This window comes from Leopardus geoffroyi, chromosome B2 (genome assembly GCF_018350155.1).
Source record: "Leopardus geoffroyi isolate Oge1 chromosome B2, O.geoffroyi_Oge1_pat1.0, whole genome shotgun sequence".
NCBI classification, from domain to species: domain Eukaryota; kingdom Metazoa; phylum Chordata; class Mammalia; order Carnivora; family Felidae; genus Leopardus; species Leopardus geoffroyi.
In genome coordinates this window covers 105927920-105949408 of record NC_059332.1, presented here as the reverse complement: position 1 = coordinate 105949408, position 21489 = coordinate 105927920, and the positions used below count along the sequence as shown (strand labels likewise).

Here is a 21489-nt window from a genome sequence, read left to right as displayed (position 1 = left end):
AACATTGCAAACTGCTCTAACCCAGGACAGTCCACTAGAGTTGTGTTTAGGTACTGTTAATTTCTACATTGTGCATTGTTGAGCTGAAGGTGAGTTTGATGTCCCCCTGAAAACTGAGACAAAGTAGCTCTAACTTCATTCTGAGTGTTGCTATGGATACACAGGACAAGAAAGCACAAGAATAGATCAGAAAATGAAAGGACAACATACAAAGTATTTTCTCTCATGTCACTTGTAGGACTTTTCTGTTTATGTTAAGGAGAAAAAGAATAAACAGTGTGTAACTGAGTTCAAGTTAGAAATTCCTCTAATAAAGGAGGTGACAAAAATTAAATATGGGCTCTAAAATAGCAGTAAGAAATGTTCTCATAAGCTTTTAGGACCCGAAAAATTACACACTATTAAACTGTGTAATTTTGTTTTATTTTAACATTTAATGTATTGCCCTTATTGCTGTTCTGAACATAGGGAGATTCAGTGGTACCTATATTTTCTTTTTTCTCCCAAGACCTAAAGACTATGTTAACCTGCGGCCTGGTACATTTTGTGGCTGGGAAGCATTGTTTATTTTTCCTTTTTAGTTCCAATACATTTTATATCTCAGGCAAAAAAGGGAGATGGCAGTATCCCAATGGTGGATTTAAAAATTTTTCGGTCATATTTATAATAACACCACTCCTTAAATATCAAATAACCAGACATCTCAAACTTCAATGCAAGATGAAGGTGTCAGTATTAGTAACTTTTATTTATTAACTACATAGTTTGGAACTGTTAAACATAAAATTGTGAATAATTTTCCTTCTCACCAATTCCAATTGAATACAGTTTCATTGTGGTTTTCCCTCAGGGTATAAATCTGACATTTCCCTAGACTCTTCTCTTATTCCTTTAAAAAAGTGCAAGCAAAGGGCGCCTGGGTGGCTCAGTTGGTTGAGCGTCCGACTTCAGCTCAGGTCATGATCTCACGGTTCGTGAGGGTTCTGTGCAGACAGCTTGGAGCCTGGAGCCTGCTTCGGATTCTGTGTTTCCCTCTTTCTCTGCCCTTCCCCCCTCTCACGCTCTGTCTCTCTCTCTCTCTCAAGAATAAAACATTAAAAAAAAATTCTCTTTTTAAAGTGCAAGCAAAAAAAAAAATGTGTTCTTAGAAGTCTTTGACAAGGAAGAACAAATATCATAAGCTCTATTCTCTATGTTTGTTACCAAAATCTGTCCATCAGTTTCTGGGTATGGAGGAGAAATTGCCTGAAGTAAAAACAGGATTTCACACTCCACCAAGCAAGGTGGGATAACACTAATAATACAGAACCTTTAGGCAGTGCTTCTTGAGATATCAGAACCTCCATTAAAAAAAAGCAGGTACAATATAAAAAAAAGTCATATGATACTAGATGAAAAACATCCAATCATTTTGTGGGATGCATAACACATTGTGTAAAATGTGGTAGATGAAGAAAAAAAGAAATACTATTGCACCTAGTAAAACTAAACAGCAGCAACAACAAAATACATATTTTTGTTTTCCATCCCATTTCATGATAGTGCCATTATTGGCACAGGGCCAGTAACATAGTTGCCAAAAATAAGGGCAAGGCTATAGCAATGAGAATTAGCCGGAAAAGAAATAAGCTTATGACATTCCCATTATTATAATTGTTGATTTGAGCCATTGTGTGTTTGAAATTTTAAGATGTGCGATTTGCTTTGCCCAAGTGAGAACTATTTTTATTTCAAGCATTCTAAAGAAGTTTCTAAATTATAAGAGTATTTTACTAGTTGTAAATACACATAAAGACCAAAGCATAGATCCCATAAATAAATGTTGGTAAAAATTTCTACCTGGTAACTAGGTCATGAGAATCACACAAATATTGATTAGGAATCAAAACATTTTAATTCTTTAGTTTTGTTTTCCAAAAAATTAGTTTACCTTCAACCTAAATTTTCTTATATGTAATAATTATATATTTATTGATTTATACGGTTTGGGTAGGAAACATGGGTAGGAAATGATGATGACAGAGGAGGACAGTTTGAACAAAATGACTTTAGCCATCCGAAACAGTGGGAGATAAGTAGAACCAGAGATCACCAGGATTTTATAAGAACAAAACAAAAGAATAAAAAATCTGCTGCTGCTCTTTCAGGAGGAACTGAATGAGTTCCAGTAAGGCATTGGAAGTGTGGACATCTTATTTTTGTTCTATAGGACTGGGTTCTGTAAGAGTATATTGGAAAACTCCTAGAGATACTCTAACTTGAGGTAGATATGACATTAATTTGTGGAGAACTTGAGATTTTTCTCTTATTGAGTTAAACTTGTTTTTTTTTAAGTGAAAAAACTCCAAATAAAGGTTAACATTTTACCCAAGTAGTAAGTGTCCTAGTAAATTTGATATATATATATATATATATATATCAAACATATATATATATATATATATATATATTTCTGTAAATATGTTTCTCTAAACATTAATACTTCGGTAAAACTATTTTACTCGGAACACAATACTTTGGTGAAACCATTTTACTCTTTCCTCCTAAAAGAGAATCTGTGTCTTCTTAAAGTGAGGTTGGATTAGCAGAATCACTTCTGCCAACTCCGCCTGAGGCCACTCTGCCTGGATTCAATGTTTATGCTGGGGTTCAGGTGAAGGCTGGAAACAACTGGGAGCTGTTCCTGAAGGCTGCTTTGCCTTTTTAGGGTATGAGGGTCTCTCTGTTTGGGATAACGTGATTGACAGCTCCACTCCAGCTCCAATTAGCACTCTATAATTTATTAGCTTCTGCTTTCAGATTATGCGTTAACTTTACAAATATTTCAGCCACGGAACCAGCAGCTATCAAGTGTCTCTTTCCTGATCCAGCCCTCTGGGGCTGGAGTGAAATACAAGGAAAGAGCGGTACAGTTGGTCTGTCAAGTGAGAATAATCATTTGTGTCTGTGCCTGTCTGAGGGCACGGTGTCTCTGATTTCCCTTTAGGCCTGCATCAGTGTGTGTGTGTGTGTGTGTGTGTGTGTGTGTGTGTGTGTGCGTGAAGGAGAGAGAAAGATTTGTAGATAGATTCTGTTGTGAGGAGACCATATTTATATTGTTAGAGTTTAATTTATTCGTGGGGAAATGGGAGATTTATGTTTGCTTAACCATGTTGCTTGTATAAATGTCAGAACTTCAGTTATGTATAAACAGCAAATCTAATAATGATACTGCCTTCAGGACATTTATTCCTTTACTCCAGATTTTAGGAATATGTAATAAATAACAAATAATATTAATTCCTAAAAGTCTTGCAAGGAAAATGGAATATATAGAGTATGGACTTTGATAAGTGTGATCAAAATGTGAATTATTTGCAGGTATATTATTAACAGAGTTAATGCAACTTTATAAATGAATCTTAGGTTTTTTGGTTTCATTTATTTTTTTTAAAGTTTATTTATTTCTTGTTGAGAGAGAGCACGACTGGGGAGGGGCAGAGAGAGGGGGAGAGAGAGAATCCCAAGTAGGCTTCATGCATGAAGCTCTAGTTGGGGCTCAGTTTCATGAATGGAGAGATCCTGACCTGAGCCGAAATCAAAAGTTGGTTGCTTAATGGACTGAGCCAACGAGGTGCCCCTGGTTTCATTTATTTTTAAAGTCTTTGCAAATATCTTTCAATTTTTCTTTAATGCTTTAAGAATTACATTTAAAATGGAATTTATAGAGGGGCGCCTGGGTGGTTCAGTCTGTTAAGCATCCAACTCCTGAGTTCGGCTCAGGTCATGATTTCAACGTTTGTGAGTTCAAGGCCCATGTAGGGCTCTGCGCTGTTAGTTTGGAGACTGTTTGGGATTCTGTTTCTCCCTCTCTCTGCTCCTCCCCTGCTTGCTTTCTCTCCATCTCTCTCCCAAAGTAAATAAACTTAAAAAAAAAAATTAAAGTGCAATTTACAGAAAAAGCATTTCTATGGAAAACAGTTTGTCTAAGTTGTATTAATTTTTTTTTTTTCTTATCTCCTCCAACCCCACAGTGATCAATCGCTAGGTGTTAAAAAAATCCTTGTTTATTTCGATAGGAGGGTTATGGGTGTCTGCACATGAACGCAGGGTTTATGATTCTGAGCGAACTGGAGGTTAAACTGATCTTAAGAGTTGTTTCCTCAGATAAAAATGAGCACAGAAAGTGCAGTACTTATCCAGAAAGAGCGTCAAAAGAAGCTTCCAGTCAGGGGATCTAAGTCCTCACATCCACCACCTCTGCCCTCCTTCCCATCCAGGCCCAAATCAATCTTAAGTCATTGCTAGAATTTGCCACGCATTGAAATAGAACTTCAAAGGGGGAAATGAGACAGGCTGGAAACTCCTTTTAAACTAAAGGAGTAGAACAGATAGAGTTCCCTGAAGCTGGGTGACTGAGTTCTCAGCCAGAGGGCAATGGGCAAAAGGATTACTTGGTGGCGCAGAGCTGTCTCTCCCCTTTTCATCACCTCTGGCTCAGCGGAGGCCAAGCGCGGAGGAAAGAGTGCGTGAGGAGGCCGCCAGTGCCAGCGGGGATGAGGGGAGCAGAAGCTTATCTTTCCCTCGGGCTCCCAACCAGGTGTAACACACGCGAAAACGTCATGTTTGCCTTGTGTCCTGTCATCTTTCATTCCCTTGAAGGTCCTTTTGTCAACCACTAGTTTGCCTTCTCCAGGCTGCATCAGTTCATGAAAATTACTGGCAGGCATGGGAATTCGTATTCTGCGTGGGTTTGGTGGGCCTACCGCCTGTCAGTCAGGACTCTTCTTTCACCGAGGTTCTCTTTGAGGCGCTTATTACACGGACAGAATCATTATAGTTCTAGGTTGTTGTGCGTTTCTACTTTGGGAACACACAACACGGAGGGAAATGCTGTGATCCGTGTGTCCTATGTGCCAGGTCGCTGGAGTCTGGATGGTCTGTCCAGGACTGCCCCAAAGGCCAGTTCCAGTGAATGAGTCTCCTCACCGGCAACCTGATATTCAGGTCAGATGCAGCTCAGGAGAGAGGTTTCAGTAACCAGGGGCCCGTGGCTGGGAAAGTGCTCCCTGTGGGTTCTGATCAGAGAGCCTGTGAGCGCGGTCGCAGTGGGGCACGGGCACAGCCTCTTCCAGTGGGGACACTTGGAGACCATGTCCGGCAAAGAACGCACCACCGTGCTTCCTTCCCTGACTGCATACTCAGCGGCAAATTCTAAAAAGCGAGCCGGAACTTAATGCATTTTATTTATGCTTGTATATACCAGTGATCCGTGCCAATGGAACATGGATTAAAAAAATCCACAGAGAAGTCCAAAGTTAATTTTAGTTGTTGCTTCAATGTCCAAACCTCAGGCTAACTCTGACACGACTTGGTCGGGTTGGGTGTGAGGAGCTTCAGAGCAGTGAAGTCTGGAAAATACTGAAATGAATTAATAAGAGAAGCAGTAATGATTGCCTCCTGGAGGAGAATGGAAATCTGCCTCTGACTGAATGGTCTATAGTTAGTATCGTTTGATGAAGGGGTGTGAAAATGTCTTAGGATAGTTCCTTTGAGACCAGGGATTTTGTAAGTTCTGTGATGTGTCCTCCTTGGCTGCCCTGCCTCCTTCCCTTCCTTATTCATCTACTGTGGAGGGCAAAGTGGACCCAAAGTTGAGCCACTGAAGACAAATTAGAAGAGGGCAAGTAGTAGTTACTGCAGTGGGTTGGAACCCTGGCTCTGCCATTTAATGGCTGTGTGGCTGGGCAAATTATTTCTCCTCTGTGAGCCTCTGTTGTCTCAGTAAGAAGGGGATCATGATAATAAATATAACATAGAATTGTTGTGAGACTTAAATGAGTTAACCTGCATGCAAAGCCCTCAGATCAGAGCCTGAGAAACAGCATTAGTTGTTATGAGTGTTATCACATCTGGGCACCATGACCAGAGAGTACCTTCTGTATGAGCAACACCAGTGATAGGTTCTTGTGATGACCATAATGATGGAAAGAGGGGCTGGGTAACTCCCCTAAGCCGTACACTGAGGAGGGTCCCTTACCGCCCCAACTCCTGAGATGATCATCCAAGATAAATTTGTTTCTCACGTTACAATGGAGGTCAATGTTTGAACTCATCTTTTTATGTTTTCACAATCTGCAAGGGCAATTGGAACATAACACAAAATCTCTCCCATGGGCATTTTAGTGAATGAAGTGAGGGAACGCAACTTTGGCATCAAGAGAAAATTTCTTAAATAATCTCTCTCTCTCTCTCTCTCTCTCTCTTGCTTTTCCTTTTTTTTTTTTTTCTTCCTCCTGGTAGGTTTGGTTTCGTAGCCTAGCTTATTAAAATATAATATAACCAATATTCCCAAAACACCTTTTAACTGAATACTGTTTTAAGAGTCTAGAATTTACGAAGTAACAATAATAATGTACCTGACTGAATGGTGCACAGGTAGCCTTTTCAGCACCATCTCTGCTTTTAACCCAGTGAATGCTGACAGATAAGCCCTGGGCTTCCGTGGGCCACAATTTTCTCATTTGTGAAACAGAGGTGGGCTACCTAACTTCTCACCTCCAGGGTTGATGGGAAGTGGAAAAGAGTTATCAGCTTTCACAGAATGGCAAACGCTTTGGAAAAACACAGAGCACTCTACATATAAAGTAATGGTACTTACTGACATCAGATTGTACTACTATAAATTATTTTATTCTACTGGAGAAAGACTAGGACATTTATTTTCTTCTTATGAAATAACACAGTTACCTTGTAGCAAAGAGACATCTTTAATGTTTGTTCCTTCTTCCTCATCACCTTCAATTTTGCCCACGCACAGACCCCTTCCCCTGTCCCAAAACTGAAGTGCCCAAATCATGACCATAGAGACTGAGAGGAATATTCGAGGTATTAGAGACTCCATGGACATTTCTTCCCCTTGTGGTGATTCCTAGTTCTTCATAGAGACAGTTGGGGATCTCTTGTTGCTTCTTTTCATCCAGAGGAGGATAGAAGGAGAGGCAGAATTTGTGGGAGAGAAGGCAGAGAAGGGTTTCTTCTTTCATCGTAAAACGTTCCTCGTAAAAAATATGATATATATCTACACACACACACACACACACATATAAAATATATCCAGTGAAATTGCAATTGTTGTGCCAAACACTGGGAAGTGCCACCTTGGTCGATGTATTTCTGGAGTTTTAAACAGTTGTCCTACAACAGCTGCATTTCAGTAAGACTTGGGCAGGTGGCTCCAGATAAGCCACTTGCCACTCACATTTAGGCTGAGGCTTCCATGTTCACGGTCCAAAGGAAAAAAGTGTGTCTTTGTGTCTGGAGTGGGTATTGCAGCGAGGGAGCTGGCAGGAAGGGAACTGGAGGCTATGAGGTGAGGAAGAAGGAACTGGCCTCTTTTACTTCTCTACCACAGTCTTTGATGCAAATACAAATACATTTCAAATGTGAGGATACTGACATCCGTAGTGCTACGGCCACACTACTTAATGAAATAATTCACATCAGCATAAAAAATATTCACACCAAAAAGTCTCTTTTTTTCCTCCTCTTTCCAGGAAAATTTATGACATCGTGTCATCTAAGTGACCTCACCGCAGATATTTCCAGTGATGTGCCCAAAAGTCATTCAACATAATTCAGTCTTTGGATCTGCTCTTTCCACAGAAGGAATTATGGTTTGACAATATTTCTGTAGATGTGTGTTTTGGTTTTCCCAATACACGGAGAAGTTTGAAGTCTCTGCCTTCCCCCATGTCCTCATCCATGAAGTGAGAGGCACAGATGCTGAGCCTCCACGGCTGGTCAGAAGGGAAAGGGAAGGGGAAACCCTGGGTCAGCAGATCAGCTCAGGAGGGATGCACCACAGAGGGAATAGCGACGAGCTGCAAACCAAGATCAGAAGCTGTTACAAACCCACTCGATTTCAGCTGAGTGCCATCAAGTGCGCTATGCAGAGACCTACAGGGAAGAAGGTGGGCTGTCTAAAACCAGTACAGATCCTTGCTTTTGTCCTGAGGCTGCAAACCTGAAAACAGAGAGAAAACGAGAGAGAGAGAGAGAGAGAGAGAGAGAGAGAGAGAGACGGAGAAGAAAAACAAGAGAGGGAGAGAGAAGGGGTTGGGGACGGGAAGGCACAGGTATTTAAGGAAAGAGAAAGACAAACGCCACAGTTTTATTGCAAATGTCACAGAATTCATCTAAAGGGCATGAATGAAAGTAAAAGCAAAGCAAACAGAAATGTCAAATCTTCACCTGAAAGAAGGGCGAGTGGGCAAGACTACAAGCCAATGATTGCATTTATAATATAACCATTTTTTTGGTTATGCCCTAAAAGTAAAGCAAGCAGAAGAGTACACCCTTATTTGAATGTACCTTTCAAATTCAACTCCTTAAGTCAGAAATTCAGTATTGTCATTAAGAGCACATTCTCCTTAAGTTTTACATTTTAAGACACCTATTTAATTGGCGATTAAGTTGATAACAAAATCATATTTTCCTTTCCTTATAACTGTCACCAGGAGACAGTACCCTCCCCCCAAACTTTAGAAGATTATGAACTACACTCTGAGCAGGTCCTCTAGATCAGCGCTGTCCAATAAAAACACAATGGGGGCCACAGGCATAATTCTAAATTTTCTAGCAGCCACATTGAAAAAGAGTAAAAAGAACCAGGTGAGAATGAATCTTCGCAATATATTTTATTTAACCCAGTATGTTCAATATGCAACGTGTCGAAAGTATTTCAACATGCAGTCAACATAAAAATACCAGTGAGATGAATTTCACATTCTTTTTTGGTACAGTTTTGAAATCCAGTGTGTATCAGGCACGTAAGCACATCCCAGTTCCTCCTGGCCACCTTTCAAGTGGCTAGCGGCTACAGGATTGAACAGCGCAGAGCTATAGAACCTTTCCAACAAATTTATTTATTACTTATTTATTTACTTAAATTTAATTTGGGGGGGAGGGGAAAGCCTACTTTCTCATTCTGCCCACAGCGATGACACTGGGCCATCTGTTTACTGAAGCACAACCCTGCCATGCAGACCCCTGGGCCACAAGGTCACTGGGGTCTCCAAGGAGAACTAAGGGAGGTCCGGGGCTCAACCCAGGGTCGGACACAGGGCAGGAGGGGTCCGGGGAGGCCAAGGTCCCTCTCCCGCTTACCTGAGTCCACGCTGAGTCCCAGACCCTGGGCCACGTCCCCCGCGGGGCTCGCGAAGGGTCCCCCGGGCGCGGCCCACGCTGCGCCGGTCGGCTCGCCCTTGGCGGAGAGCTCGCAGGGCGGGCTGCCGGGCGCGGGCGCCGGCGCGGGCGCGAGGCGGGCCGGGCGCCCCGAGGCTGCCGGCATCAGCAGCGGCCCGTAGCGCGGGTCGAAGTGCGGCGCGTAGACCTCGTGCACGGCGGCGGGCCGCGGGTAGGCGGCGGCCTGGGCGCCGAGGGCGCCGCCCAGGGCGTAGGGGTGGTGCGGATGCGCGTGGTGCGGGTGCGCGTGGTGCCAGGGCTCGGCCGCGCCCTGGTGCAGGTGGCCGTGCAGCGCGGCGGGCGAGTAGGGGTCGGCGGCGGCGAAGGGCAACTCCGAGTGCGCGGTGGCCAGCGGGCTGCCCAGCGGCGCGGGCACCGGAGCCTGGTACGCGCTGTTCCAGAAGGAGGCGGGGAAGCTGCGCTGGCTCATCGGGAAGGAGCCGTCTGCAGGCAGGCGAGGCGGAGGGGAGGAAAGGAAGAGAGGAGCGCGTCACCACAGGTAGATGGAAGCGGGAGCGCTGAACGCGCCAGGCGGGCAAAGTGCGGGCGAGCCGCGGCCGGGAGCCGACCCGCTGCCCGCCCACGGGGGCGGCGTCTTTCGGAGGCGGATGCACCCTGCGAATTCGAGGTCGAGGCACCGCAAAATGGGAGAAACTCTTTGGGAAGGAGGGCGGCTTCCTCGGATTTCGCAGACGCGTTTCCAGCGCGGAAACCCCAGAACAGGCTGGGAGAGGCAGAGCGGTGAGATTCCCCTCTGCAGTTCCAGTTTTGGGGCGCTGGGAGCTTCCTCCACTGCGGGCTGCGCTGCCTCGGCGGCTCCGGGGCAGACACGGCCTCCCATTCCCAACCCGCAGCCTCTCTCTCCCCTAGCTAAAGATACTTCTTCCCACTCTTGGTCGGCAGCCTAGAGATTTCACTACCCCCTCTCGCGTTTCACCCTCCCCAGCTCCAGAAAATGTGCCCCTCCAGGGCCTCTGATAGACTGGAAGTCCATCGACATATTTCGAAGTCTTGCTATTATTAGCCTCCTTTCTAGAAACCTTCTTTCAAATATTTTTTTTCCAAGAACTCAAGCAAAAGAGTAAACTACACTTACTAAAAGGGCAGCTGTATTATTTGCAGAGGGACACAAAGGGACAGATCTTTTACGTTTTAATTAATAATATTTGTTCGTTAAAGTGTGGACGCCAGGAATAATAATTATTATTGCCAGTATCACTGTTGACCCTAGTGCCTGGAGGCATTTTTAAGAGAACAGCATTTAGGTCAAATGTGTTGCCTTTAGTGGAAGGGGAGGGAAAGAAAGATTTAATCCTAGGGAACTGTACTGAGCATCTCCTCTGGGGAAGGCATCTGCAGAACATTCTAAAGAATTAAAAATTAAAAATGCATTCTAAGTGGTGAACTGTCTTCCTGTCAAAAATATTTAGGCAACTGGAGAATAAAAAGAATGTTCTGTGTTCAAAACTCATGATTTGGGGTCTTATCTAGGCAAGGCTTGCACACACTGTCAGACACTCTTAAGAAAAAAAGGGAGGGTGGGGGTTGTCATTTCCCCATAAAATGTAATACTTGTGTTCCTTTTTACAGCAAAGTCTTCGTTTCTCAGCTCGGTACACAACAAGAATTAAGTTTAGTGAGAAAGTTTGTTTCCTTGTCCTGGAAATTAAAGGAGATTGAGATTTCAGAATGGAAGGGAGATTTAGTTGATTTGTCCAATAAATCATTGTCCCAGGCTAGAGAAAGCAGTGCTTTATGAGAAGGGTAGAATAAAGAGGGGGGTGTGTTTGGCAAAAATCCTTAGAGATGTTTCAGCTGTACCTAAATTTTTATTTCTTTGGTACTTTAATTTTCTTTCTGAAAGACATTTTCTGCTTCAAAATTTCCTAAGGAATTCAAACCTGGCAAAAAGCATACGGACGGTTTAGGAGACATTCTTCAGCAGGTTTTGCTGACAGTAGGGTCTAAGACTTTTTTCTCTGGGCAAATTATCAGGAACTTACAAGTGCCCTGTAAGTTGTTGTAGATGCAGATCTCCCTCAGGGCTTGGGAGAGTGTTGGAAACCTCACATTTCCGCAGCACATTTACACACAGTTTTCTGTTTGCTGAACAGCCATCTCCAGGGATAGTTAAGAGGGCAGGTATCATTCTAATTTTAGAGACCAGTAAATAGAGTGACCTCAAAGAGGTTAAGAGACTTGCCCAAGGTCATGTTGCTAGGAAGTTGGTGGAGCCAGCACGGAAACCCAGGACTCCCAATTCCAAGGCTGGTGGTTTTTCTAGGTCGCTGCTCTACTCCGCTCTGCCTCTGCAAGGAGAGGTCTTTCTTCCTTCCTTTTACTTACTCTCCCCACATGCCCATCCTCAACTCCTCTGACACCTAGGATTCATTCAGCTGCCTTCCCTCGAGCCTCTGTGGCTGGGCCCCAGGCTGAGAGGTCTCTCTATTTGCCCCTAGAAGAGGGCCCTTTACTCACCCCGCCAGGGCCCCGAGCTCCTGGGTGCTTTGCTGCTTGTACAGCTTGGGGAATAGCTGCTAGGCTGGCTCAGGGCTCTGCTGAAGTGCTCATCCACCACGGAGCTGATGTCTCCCTGGAAATAGGTGAAGAGGACGCAGCGGGAGTTGATGTACTCTGCCTCTGGTGGGCGCTCTTTCTCTGGGCTGCCTTCTTCCTCTTTTATGCTGGCTGGAGTTTGGCTGGAAAAGGAGGAGCTGCCGCTGCTGTTGCTGGGGCTGGCGTTGCAGTCTTGGGCTTCCTGCATTTTGGAGTAATAGGCTAGTTTCTGCTCAAAGAGAGAAAGAATAGAGGAGTCAGCTTCAAAAGAGATGGCAAATTGGGGTCAGATCCCTAAGGTATCCAGGGGAAAACTGACATTCATGCATAAGCCCCTGTGCTCAGTAACTTGTGCGAGCTTCTTGACAGGCAGACTGCCTTTCTTGGTGTCTCTGTCTCCCCAGAATCGCCGCTAGACCACACGGAAAGCTCTCTGAAGGTGTCAGGGTAAAGGTCCCAGAAGATGCCTAAGCAGCCAGGATATAAGCGGAGTTTGACCGCAGAGCCAGGCTCAGGGCAGATGTATTTTTAAAATCAGGCTCCAAGGGTGAAGGGCATCCAATTCCAGTTCGGGCCTGATTGTCCCCTGCTTAAGAATCCAAGGTAGAGGGGCACCTGGGTGGCGCAGTCGGTTAAGCGTCCGACTTCAGCCAGGTCACGATCTCGCGGTCCGTGGGTTCGAGCCCCGCGTCAGGCTCTGGGCTGATGGCTCAGAGCCTGGAGCCTGTTTCCGATTCTGTGTCTCCCTCTCTCTCTGCCCCTCCCCCGTTCATGCTCTGTCTCTCTCTGTCCCAAAAATAAATAAACGTTGAAAAAAAAAATTTAAAAAAAAATAAAATAAAAAAAAGAATCCAAGGTAGATGCACAAGATGCAAGACTTTAAGCATCGTGACAGAGCACGAAAACACCAAAACCCACTCTGTGCAGCCAGGAATGTGAATGAAGAACTGCGAAGAGGTATGAGGTAGTTCTATTTGGGAAGGAATCATGTGGGGTAAAAATGTGGAATGACATCCTGACATGGATCATTTAAGTAAATGCAAGTTGATATTTGTTTGGTCACCCATAAAATGTCCACTTAAAAGTCTAGCTCAGTTTTTAAAGAGGTCTTCTTTTGAGTAAGGAAAAACGTGAGAACTTCTGCCTTCACCATCTCTATGCACATTGGGGAAACAAGTAATAAAAGGGAGAGAAGATCTTGGCTGTGAGGTTGAGTGAATTATGGCTGTCTGGTAACGATTTTAAAAACCAAGTGTGGTTGCTGAAATATTTTCTTAGAAGTGAGCAATGGACTGAATGCAGTGTTAAAGCATTTATGCAGGGAGAGATGGCCTCAAAGCGGGCTGATCATACAAAGATGAACGGAGATCTTAATGGAATAGATTATTGGTCCAGGGCCAGGGAGGAGAAAGGACCAAGAAGACAGAAAATCAACCCACCTCTCCTCTTTGCAATAGTCACAGCCTGGGAAGGAATCATCTCAGACACTGAAGCCAGAAGACTGTAGTTATTTAGCAATATCACCACTTTCACCACATTCCCACTTGGCTTATAATGAGGGACTCTGAGGATTCCCCAAATGAATATTGTGAGACCAAACAAACTCCCTGGATGGAAAGTTTAAAAAGGGGGGAGGTAGAAGGAAAAAAGCAAAAAGCAAAACCTACTCGTTCCATCATTAATTCAGCAGGAAATTTTCGAATAGACGTTCCGAATTTGCAAGCAAAATGGGCAAAAACTTGGACTGGGGGTCCGGATGTACTTCTGTGTCTCTGAAGCAGGGGTCCAAGCCCTCACTTTGAAATCTGCTTGGGACCCCTACGGCCTCCTGGGTGTGTGAACTTACTCTTTTACCGGACTACGGTCCTCAGTTTTTACTACACTAGCTGAGGAAATGGGAAGAAAAACTGGTCGCCCAGACTCAGCTCGGAGAAGAGAGAAAATGTTATAATTAAAGGAAACTTCAAGAGTTTGCCCAATTGGGGTTAAGTGGTCTTCTTACAGGTAACCACTGTCCTGTGGAGAGCAGGACAGCCTGATGCAGCTACTCAGCCTCAAGAAAAGCGAAAAGAATATTATCTTTGAAGCCCTCCTCTGCCAGGTCAACTGCACCCCAATAATAATCCCCAGAACTTTGCAGAGCAAAGATGATAAAACTCATGCTTTTGCGCAGTTCTCTTTGTAACGAATTCTCTGGTTCCGGAATTAATTGGCCTGATCCCTTGCGAATTTAAACGGAATAAAGTTACTCGTTAGATAAGCTTGCAGGGATGAGTGGCCAGATCTTTGCATTTCAGACAGAAAGAGGCACAGGCAGGTCTTTACTTTTGTTCTCTTGTCACTCTCACCTTTGAGACCAAAGTTTGGTTTTCCCTGCGTGAGCGTTGATCGCAGCTCCCCTTACCCAGCACCGAAGAATCTGGAGTCCGACAGACTCTAAGGAGGCAATTCAGCTCACACGAACCTCGTCTGATTGTTCCCCGGAAGGACGGGGCACGCATTAACAGGGCTTAGCTGCTTTCCCGGGAGCGCAAGTGGACACGCTAAAGGGTTAGCTCAAGCGACCGTGTGGCAGCGCCGGCAATCGCCGCATCCCCGAGGCTCCCGCCTTTGGTAGGACGCCCCGGACCCGTGCGGAGGCGTCCCGGACCTCAGGGTACAGGCGGTGCTCCAGGCAGCGGGGGCGCGCCACCCGTCTCCGAGGTCCCGGCCCGGGGGAGACACGTACCTGGTGGTAGGGGGTGTAGGCGGCTGCAAAGTAAGGCTGGGGAGGACCATAGACTTGGTACATAACATCCAGACAGCTCATGGCTCCCCGCAGCGGAGACGGCTAAGTATTTTATCATCAACTCTCGGTCGGTGGAGCGCAGGGATGCTGCATGGGCGGCGCTTGGGCTCGAGCTCCCGAGTCATCTGCGGGTGGAGCGGTGGGCAGCGCGCTCCGCGGCTCGGGATCCCGCTCGCTCGCAGGCTCCCCTCCCACCCGGCAATTTCAACCCGGACGCTGCTCCGGGACAGAAGCGCCGGTGCTCCCGCTAGTGGGCATTTAAACCCCACGCCGGGGAGGCGTGCTGACGCCACTCTGGGCCGCGGAAGGGGGAGGGGGCCGTGGGGGGGGGCGGGGACCGGGGGCCAATAGGGAGCCGGGGACCGGGGCCGAGGGGCTACCGAGGTGTTTCTCGGGGCTGCCCGGCGGCGAGCTGGGGGCCAAGGGTACCGCGAACGGCGCACCCCCGAGTTTGAGGCCGGAGGCTTTGCACCGCGAGGAGTAGGACTTTCAGGCTAAAGCGAGCGAGAGAGAGAGAGACAGAGAGAAACCCAGAGAGAGACGGAATGGGAGAGAAGGAGGGGGGGAGTGTGGAAGGGGGGAAGTGGGGGTTCTCGCACTTGGGGAGAGAAAAAAGTTTGATGCGTGGTGGCAAAGGTCCCTTGGGAGAGCCCCGGCCTCACACTGGAGATTTGAGAGTGTGTGCGCCCGGGGTTGGCGAGGTGGGGCAGGAGGTGGGCTCTCCGCGCCTGGTGAGCGCCGGGAGGGTAGCGCCTTCCCCAGGAATCCCCTAGGGGATCCTCGTCGTCTCAGACAGGAAGTCCAGGGAGTCCGAAGACTCCTCCCGGGAGCGGAGCAGCTCCCTCTGGGGGGGAAAAGGCGGTGGCTGAAGCCAGTACTGACCGCCCCTGCACCTCTACCGACCCCGCCCGCCCGACCGCCTCCAGCTCCCACACTTCAGTTCAGCTCTCTGGGGTCGGTCCCTTCTGCCTCGTTAGTGTTCGATCCCGGCACTTTCTCTTTGAAGTCCCCCACCCGAACCCGCCCCATCTGCGTTGTTGGCGCCCCGCATCCGGCCCCTCCCGTGCGAGCTGCTTTCGAGGAGTCCAGGAGGCCTTACCCAGCCCCCGGCAGCCCCCGGCAGCCCCAGGTCTCCTCGGCGTGAGTCCTTTAAAGTTGCGGTAACTTTTGGGGACCAGGACTTGTTGGCTGCAAGAGGAGTCGGCCTACAGAATGCAGGGAGGTCAGAGAGGGCTGTTGTATGTAGTCTCTTCAACCAGTAAAACAGCTGCTGGGATTTTAGGTTTCATTTTCGAAGCGTTGAAAGGATGCATTTTGATTGCGAAACGTGCGTCGTTGTTCCCTTTCCTTCTCTGAGAGCTCGGCAGGCTTGGACCGGCTTCTGGTGTTGCTCTCCATCCTCCCCAAGCACTCCCCATCCCATCACAGCCCCCTGGGGAGGAGGGTGTCACAGAGGAGTCCAGCATCCCGTAAGTTTAGGGGCGAATCGAGACTAGGCTGTCCGTACGGCTGGGTCAGGTGGTGGAAAGAGCGTTAAGGAGATAGCGGTGGTGAGACCTGAGGTGGCGGCGGGGGCAGGGCTTGGGAGCTCGGAGAGCCCAGAACCAAGGGAGACGCCGCGTGCATTAGGGAACTCCAGTTATTACCCATTAAAACAAAAACAAAAACAAAAAGTCTGACATCGATTCTCAGGCTGCAACACTGGAAACAAATGCAGCCTTAAAGATATATTTGTCTTCAAGATGTGAATATTTTAAGCCAAATTGTTTCGGGGCTGAGGTTTTGGTTTTGCCCGAAAAATAAATGGGTAATGGCTCCCAGTCTTCAGTTCGGTTTATAAATGGTGAGCCGTGCCGAGCGCGGTAACCGATTTTAAAGAAGATTTAAATAAAAATAAATAAATAAGGACACCATTCAGCCCAGTTTTGCGCAAGCCTTTTTGGAAGCCAGCTGGCCTTAGTGTCGAGTTCTGCAGGCTCCTTAGAGCTTCTGGCGACCTAGGCGCACAGGTGGAGCATAACATCCTTCCCGCCCCTACCCCAACCCTCCCGCCTTGGATGTTTGGGAAAACGGCAACCTTTGTTTTCTCTGGAGGCAAAAGAGCGAACCTGAACCAAACATCCACACAGTGCCCTCCTAGAGGCGGGAAGTGGGCGTGTAGCTCCCAGTGTCACTTGCCGCCTAGGCGCAAGCTGGCTGCAGGGGCCCGTTCCGCCCTCCCCTGCGCCAGGTCCTGGCTTAGCCCTGGCCCGCGCGCCCAGGGTCTGGTCTGAGCAGGAGCCCAGGAGCCCAGGAGCCCAGGTGCCCACGCAGCCGCGGAGACCAGGACAGATCGAGGCCAATAGGCGTGATCACTGAGGGTCACACTCTTCCGCCCCCCCCCCCCACCCCCCCGCGCAGGTCCCGCTGTCTATCTGTGGACATAGAGGTTCTACCTTGGCTGGCTGCAGCTAGGGCATCTCGGGGACCCAGCATTCTTCGCCGAAGCCCGCCCCTTCCCTCGCAGCCCAGGCTTGGCGGCGTAGCTGGCTGACCGCAGCACTGCGCGAAAAAGCAATGGTGTGGGGGGGGGGGGGGGGCGGGGTGTGAGGGCTTGCCCGCTCAGAAAAGCTCGACTCTCGTCCCCGCACACCTGCAATAGCTCATCCTAAACCCTGTACCCACCCACTTTGACATTTTTATTTTACTCTGACCTTTGTACCAGAGGAACTTTGATTTCCCACAAATTGGGGAGAAAATAACGACAACCTCCCCGGATCCAGCAAGGCCCAGCAAAATGCAGGTTCTTTCTGAAAAGGATTACAGGAGCAGTGACAGCCCACAATTTGAACAAAGAAAATGAAGAGAATGTGATGCCAGTTGCCCGAGGTTGCTTTCTGTTCACGTTTCTCAGTCTCCTCTTACTTAAAACAGTTTTTAAAAACCTCGCGTAAGCTCAGTAAGGGCACTCGCTGCACAGGAGTTTAAAGGAACCCAGGGAATTGGGGCCAGTGAGCATCAATTTGAATTTAGGCAGGAAAACACTTGCCTCCCCCCAAATCCAAGGTAAAGGAAGAAAAATGAAGTCTGTGGTTTTAAAGTAAGCCCACTGATAAGAGCAAGATCAGTCTGTTCCGTATATCTGGAAAGCTGTCATTTACCCAAAGGTGATATTTCTCAATCTGATGAGATTGTGTCTTGTTTCTGTGCTGAAATAGAAGGTAAAACAACTAAATTTAACACCCTCTCCTCTCCCAGATATTCAAACCACCAAGACATTAAGTCATCAAGTAAGTGAGGTTTTGATTCAGAGCCTCGGGTGGGAGTGGAGGACAGAAAGTCTCTCTCTTCCTTCCTCTCTTTCCCTCTCTTTTTCCCAGTAATTTTAGAAGAGACTATGCCAGACAGTTAGATGTCCCTCACAAATGTATCAACATCCCCAGAAAGGTCAGTTATTACTATTACAGCTAGCCTAATTACCCTTAAACCTCCTAATTGGGCAGAAGGAATATCCAAACTTCTTTTAGAAATGAATTTCACTTTATGATAGCTTTTTGGCAATATATTGAACTGTGAGGAGGGAGTTTGCCATATGAAAACATTGTACTATCCAACTCTAGTGTGCAATTCTAACCACAGCTAGAACTGAAAATAAAAGGTGCCTTTATTTTGAAGTTAATAAGTGACGCTCAATTACTTTTGAGTGACTATATGTTTAAAGATAGCATCTCAATGAAGTAGTTTATTTTCTCTTCAGAAGGGTTGCTCATCATTTTCCCAATACCTTCTGAATTTTTCTGTCCACCTGTGCCATCTTATTCTGAAAACGGCAAAGAGACAGCTTTCAAGGAAGGGTGTATGAATAGAACGAATTTGGAGAATTGACCTGCAGCCAGCCAGGCCCTCCCTCACCCATGATTTATTTGGATCGTTGACTATTGGCATTTTATGTGGCCTTATGCTGCCAGCCAAAGGAGATGAACACAATGGTTATCTCACAGATTTTTTTTTTTTAACCCCTAAGCCCACCCTGGCCCATTTTACAGAGCAGAGATGTGTTTGGAATTTGAGAGTAGCTGACAACGATTTTGTGGATTCAAAATGTTAATAATATTAGTTGGAAACATCTGCAAAAGTCAGGATTTTTGGACACAGTATATTATTTAGCAATGGTACTCTGGTAACTAATGTGGAATCTGAGTGGTGATTTTATTTCCAAAAAATCAAGAAAAAAAAGAAATTTCTGTACTCTGAAACCTCACCAAAACACTAAATGAAGGAATTTCAGTATGACTTAGTGAAAAACCAAGAAAAAGAGAGTTCAATTATTTTCATGCAAACTTAAAGTAACTCTTAATGTTTTCTAGCAAAAATCCTCCACGGTCTGTTCTAGTGTGTAGATGAGATTACTTTGTAACTATTGACACATATTTAATTATTACAAGAATGTTAAACTTTTCGTCTTTCATGTTTTAAGGACTATTTTCATGTTACATACAAGTCAACTTTAACTTAGGTGAAATCATCACAACTTTCTGAATTTAGTTTTCTCTTAACTTCTTATTGATGCTGATGGCCAGTTCTAAGATTGAGAAATATATTTACTACCATATTCATCTTTTTAAAAATTTTTTTTAACGTTAATTTATTTTTGAGAGAGAGACAGACAGAGTGTGAGTTGGGGAAGGGACAGAGAGAGGGAGACACAGAATCCGAAGCAGGCTCCAGGCTCTGAGCTGTCAGCACAGAGCCCGACGCAGGGCTTGAACTCACAAGCCGCAAGATCATGACCTGAGCCGAAGTCAGATGCTTAACTGACTGAGCCACCCAGGCGCCCCTACCATATTCATCTTTTAGAAATGAGTTCTTTTTAATGAGTCTCTATGAAATGCTTAGTATAAAGATATTATTACATAAATTCATATGATTCAAACCTTTCAAACTGGTAGCATACAAATGGCAAGAAGAGAGATTTGGAATAGATATGTGTGTAATATTTTGGCTTGCTATGTTTTTTACAAGAGAGTAAGAGTTAGAAGGAAATTTACATTCTCTGCTATTTACTTGGACACAAAGAGTTAAGTCAGAGAGCATGTATCAATTATTTCTTAGTGGGGAGGAGTTTTCATCTTTATTTGACTGGAAAAGCCACTCTAATTGCCTTTAATTTCTGATTATAGTGAAAACATTTTTTGGAAAAAAAAAAAAAAAAAGACACACAGTCTGGTGACATCCTAGAAGCTAACATATCTGTGAAACTCCTTTTGTGAGATATAGAGACATTTGGGGAATTTGCAGATTCAGAAGGTTGGAAGGAGACCGAAGGATTTAAACTGGTGACTTAGATATTTGACAGTATTGGTGTTGATCCATCCCCAAACTTGTGTTTATAAACTTCATTTCAGCAGGATGCTAAAGGGATTAAAAGGACACCACAGCAATAACAGACAGAAGGTGAGGATATCCATCTGAGTGTGATGTCCTGTCACATGCTTCAAGAGGTCTTGAAACAGCTTCTTAGAAATTCTCTCATAGGAAGTTTCTCTTGGCACATGTGGAAGAATTTTTAACACCAACTGGCATTGACCACCTTAATTTCTTTGGTTATCGTGACTGACTTTTAAGTAAATTTCACGATGACATAAGTAAATTAGGCTTAACAATGCCTCAAGTACAACATGTAGTATGAAGTCTAATGGTGCATCAGGACATTTAGCCTGCAGAGCCCAAAGCAGACTATATTGTTTATTTTTGTTCTTAACTTTATACTACAAATCCTGTACATCATATTTTATTTATTTATTTTTTTTAACGTTTATTTATTTTTGAGACAGAGAGAGACAGAGCATGAAGGGGGAGGGGCAGAGAGAGAGGGAGACACAGAATTGGAAGCAGGCTCCAGGCTCTGAGCCATCAGCCCAGAGCCCGACATGGGGCTCGAACTCACGGACTGCGAGATCGTGACCTGAGCTGAAGTCGGACGCTTAACCGACTGCGCCCCCCAGGCGCCCCCCTGTACATCATATTTTAAAGTAAAAGTCAGGTTGTTGACTGTGATATTTAAATTTCACTGGCTGATATTATTATTTTTTCATATTTCCTTAGAAGATGCATGAATCAATCAATTTGTAAAATAATCTAACCTGTAACATTACCCAAAAATTTTTTTTTAAGTTTTTACAATTTGAAATGTAAAATTTAAAGAAGAGTATATCATTTTATCTGCCTCATGCAGAATATTGCCACTCAGTGAATCAAAGTAGAAATTTGGCAGCTGTCCAGATAATTTGGAATGAAAACCAGCTAAAGATCATGTAATAAATCAAAGTGAAAAATTCAGGTCTCAAAGTGGGCTTTCAGCAAGGAAACTTCTTCCCATATTAGCTAATTAATGCCTATACTCCTAAGCACGGCTAATTCTTTCTCCAAATGTATGTATCCTCAGTATTTGGCTGTGACCTTAACAATATCTGTTGGTTTTGTAACTATTTTAAGAAGAGAGTGATTCTGAAATGGTTAAAAATGAACACATGTTTTTTACCGTGTAGCTTTTTTTCTCTCTGTGGATATTCAGTGGCAAACTAAATTTGAAGCCCTAATGTGCATCAGTAGCTTTGCCCCTGTATATATGAGGGCACTGCCTGTTATTATTTTTAGTAATGAATGTTTTAAAGCAGCCTTTCAGTAATGCAGGGTAATGGCTCTATTACCAAACAGTTATTGTATTTAGAAAAATAGGCTGTATCTGTGCATTGAAAATAAAGTGCTAAATTAAAGCAACCATACCAACAAATCAAAGAGAAACAAAGGTTCTTTTTTACCTCTGGTAGTAAGCCTGAGAGCTATGGAGAGTTATTTCACCAGAAGGAAACTCCCAACAGTAGGTGTCAAAAAGAAGACATTTCAAAGCACATGTTGTCAAATTGTGATGTGGGTAAGTA

General features: G+C 45.3%; 1 protein-coding gene across 5 annotated transcripts; it reads right to left on the bottom strand.

The window, feature by feature from the left end:
- Positions 1 to 6650: 6650 nt before the first annotated feature.
- Positions 6651 to 17130, bottom strand: VGLL2 (vestigial like family member 2). Of its 5 annotated transcripts, none has more exons than XM_045499386.1 (4): positions 17005 to 17130; positions 11704 to 12010; positions 9148 to 9669; positions 6651 to 8005 (listed from the first exon to the last, which is right to left on the bottom strand). In XM_045499386.1, exons 2-4 carry the CDS (start codon positions 11987 to 11989, stop codon positions 7962 to 7964), a joined length of 852 nt encoding a protein of 283 aa, XP_045355342.1. In that variant the 5' UTR covers positions 11990 to 12010; positions 17005 to 17130; the 3' UTR covers positions 6651 to 7961. The 5 variants fall into 5 exon arrangements, with proteins under 5 accessions (XP_045355342.1, XP_045355340.1, XP_045355341.1 ...); XM_045499384.1 differs by lacking the exon at positions 17005 to 17130 and adding an exon at positions 14510 to 14822; XM_045499385.1 differs by lacking the exon at positions 17005 to 17130 and adding an exon at positions 14510 to 14821 and having other exon boundaries at positions 6651 to 7862.
- Positions 17131 to 21489: the final 4359 nt, after the last annotated feature.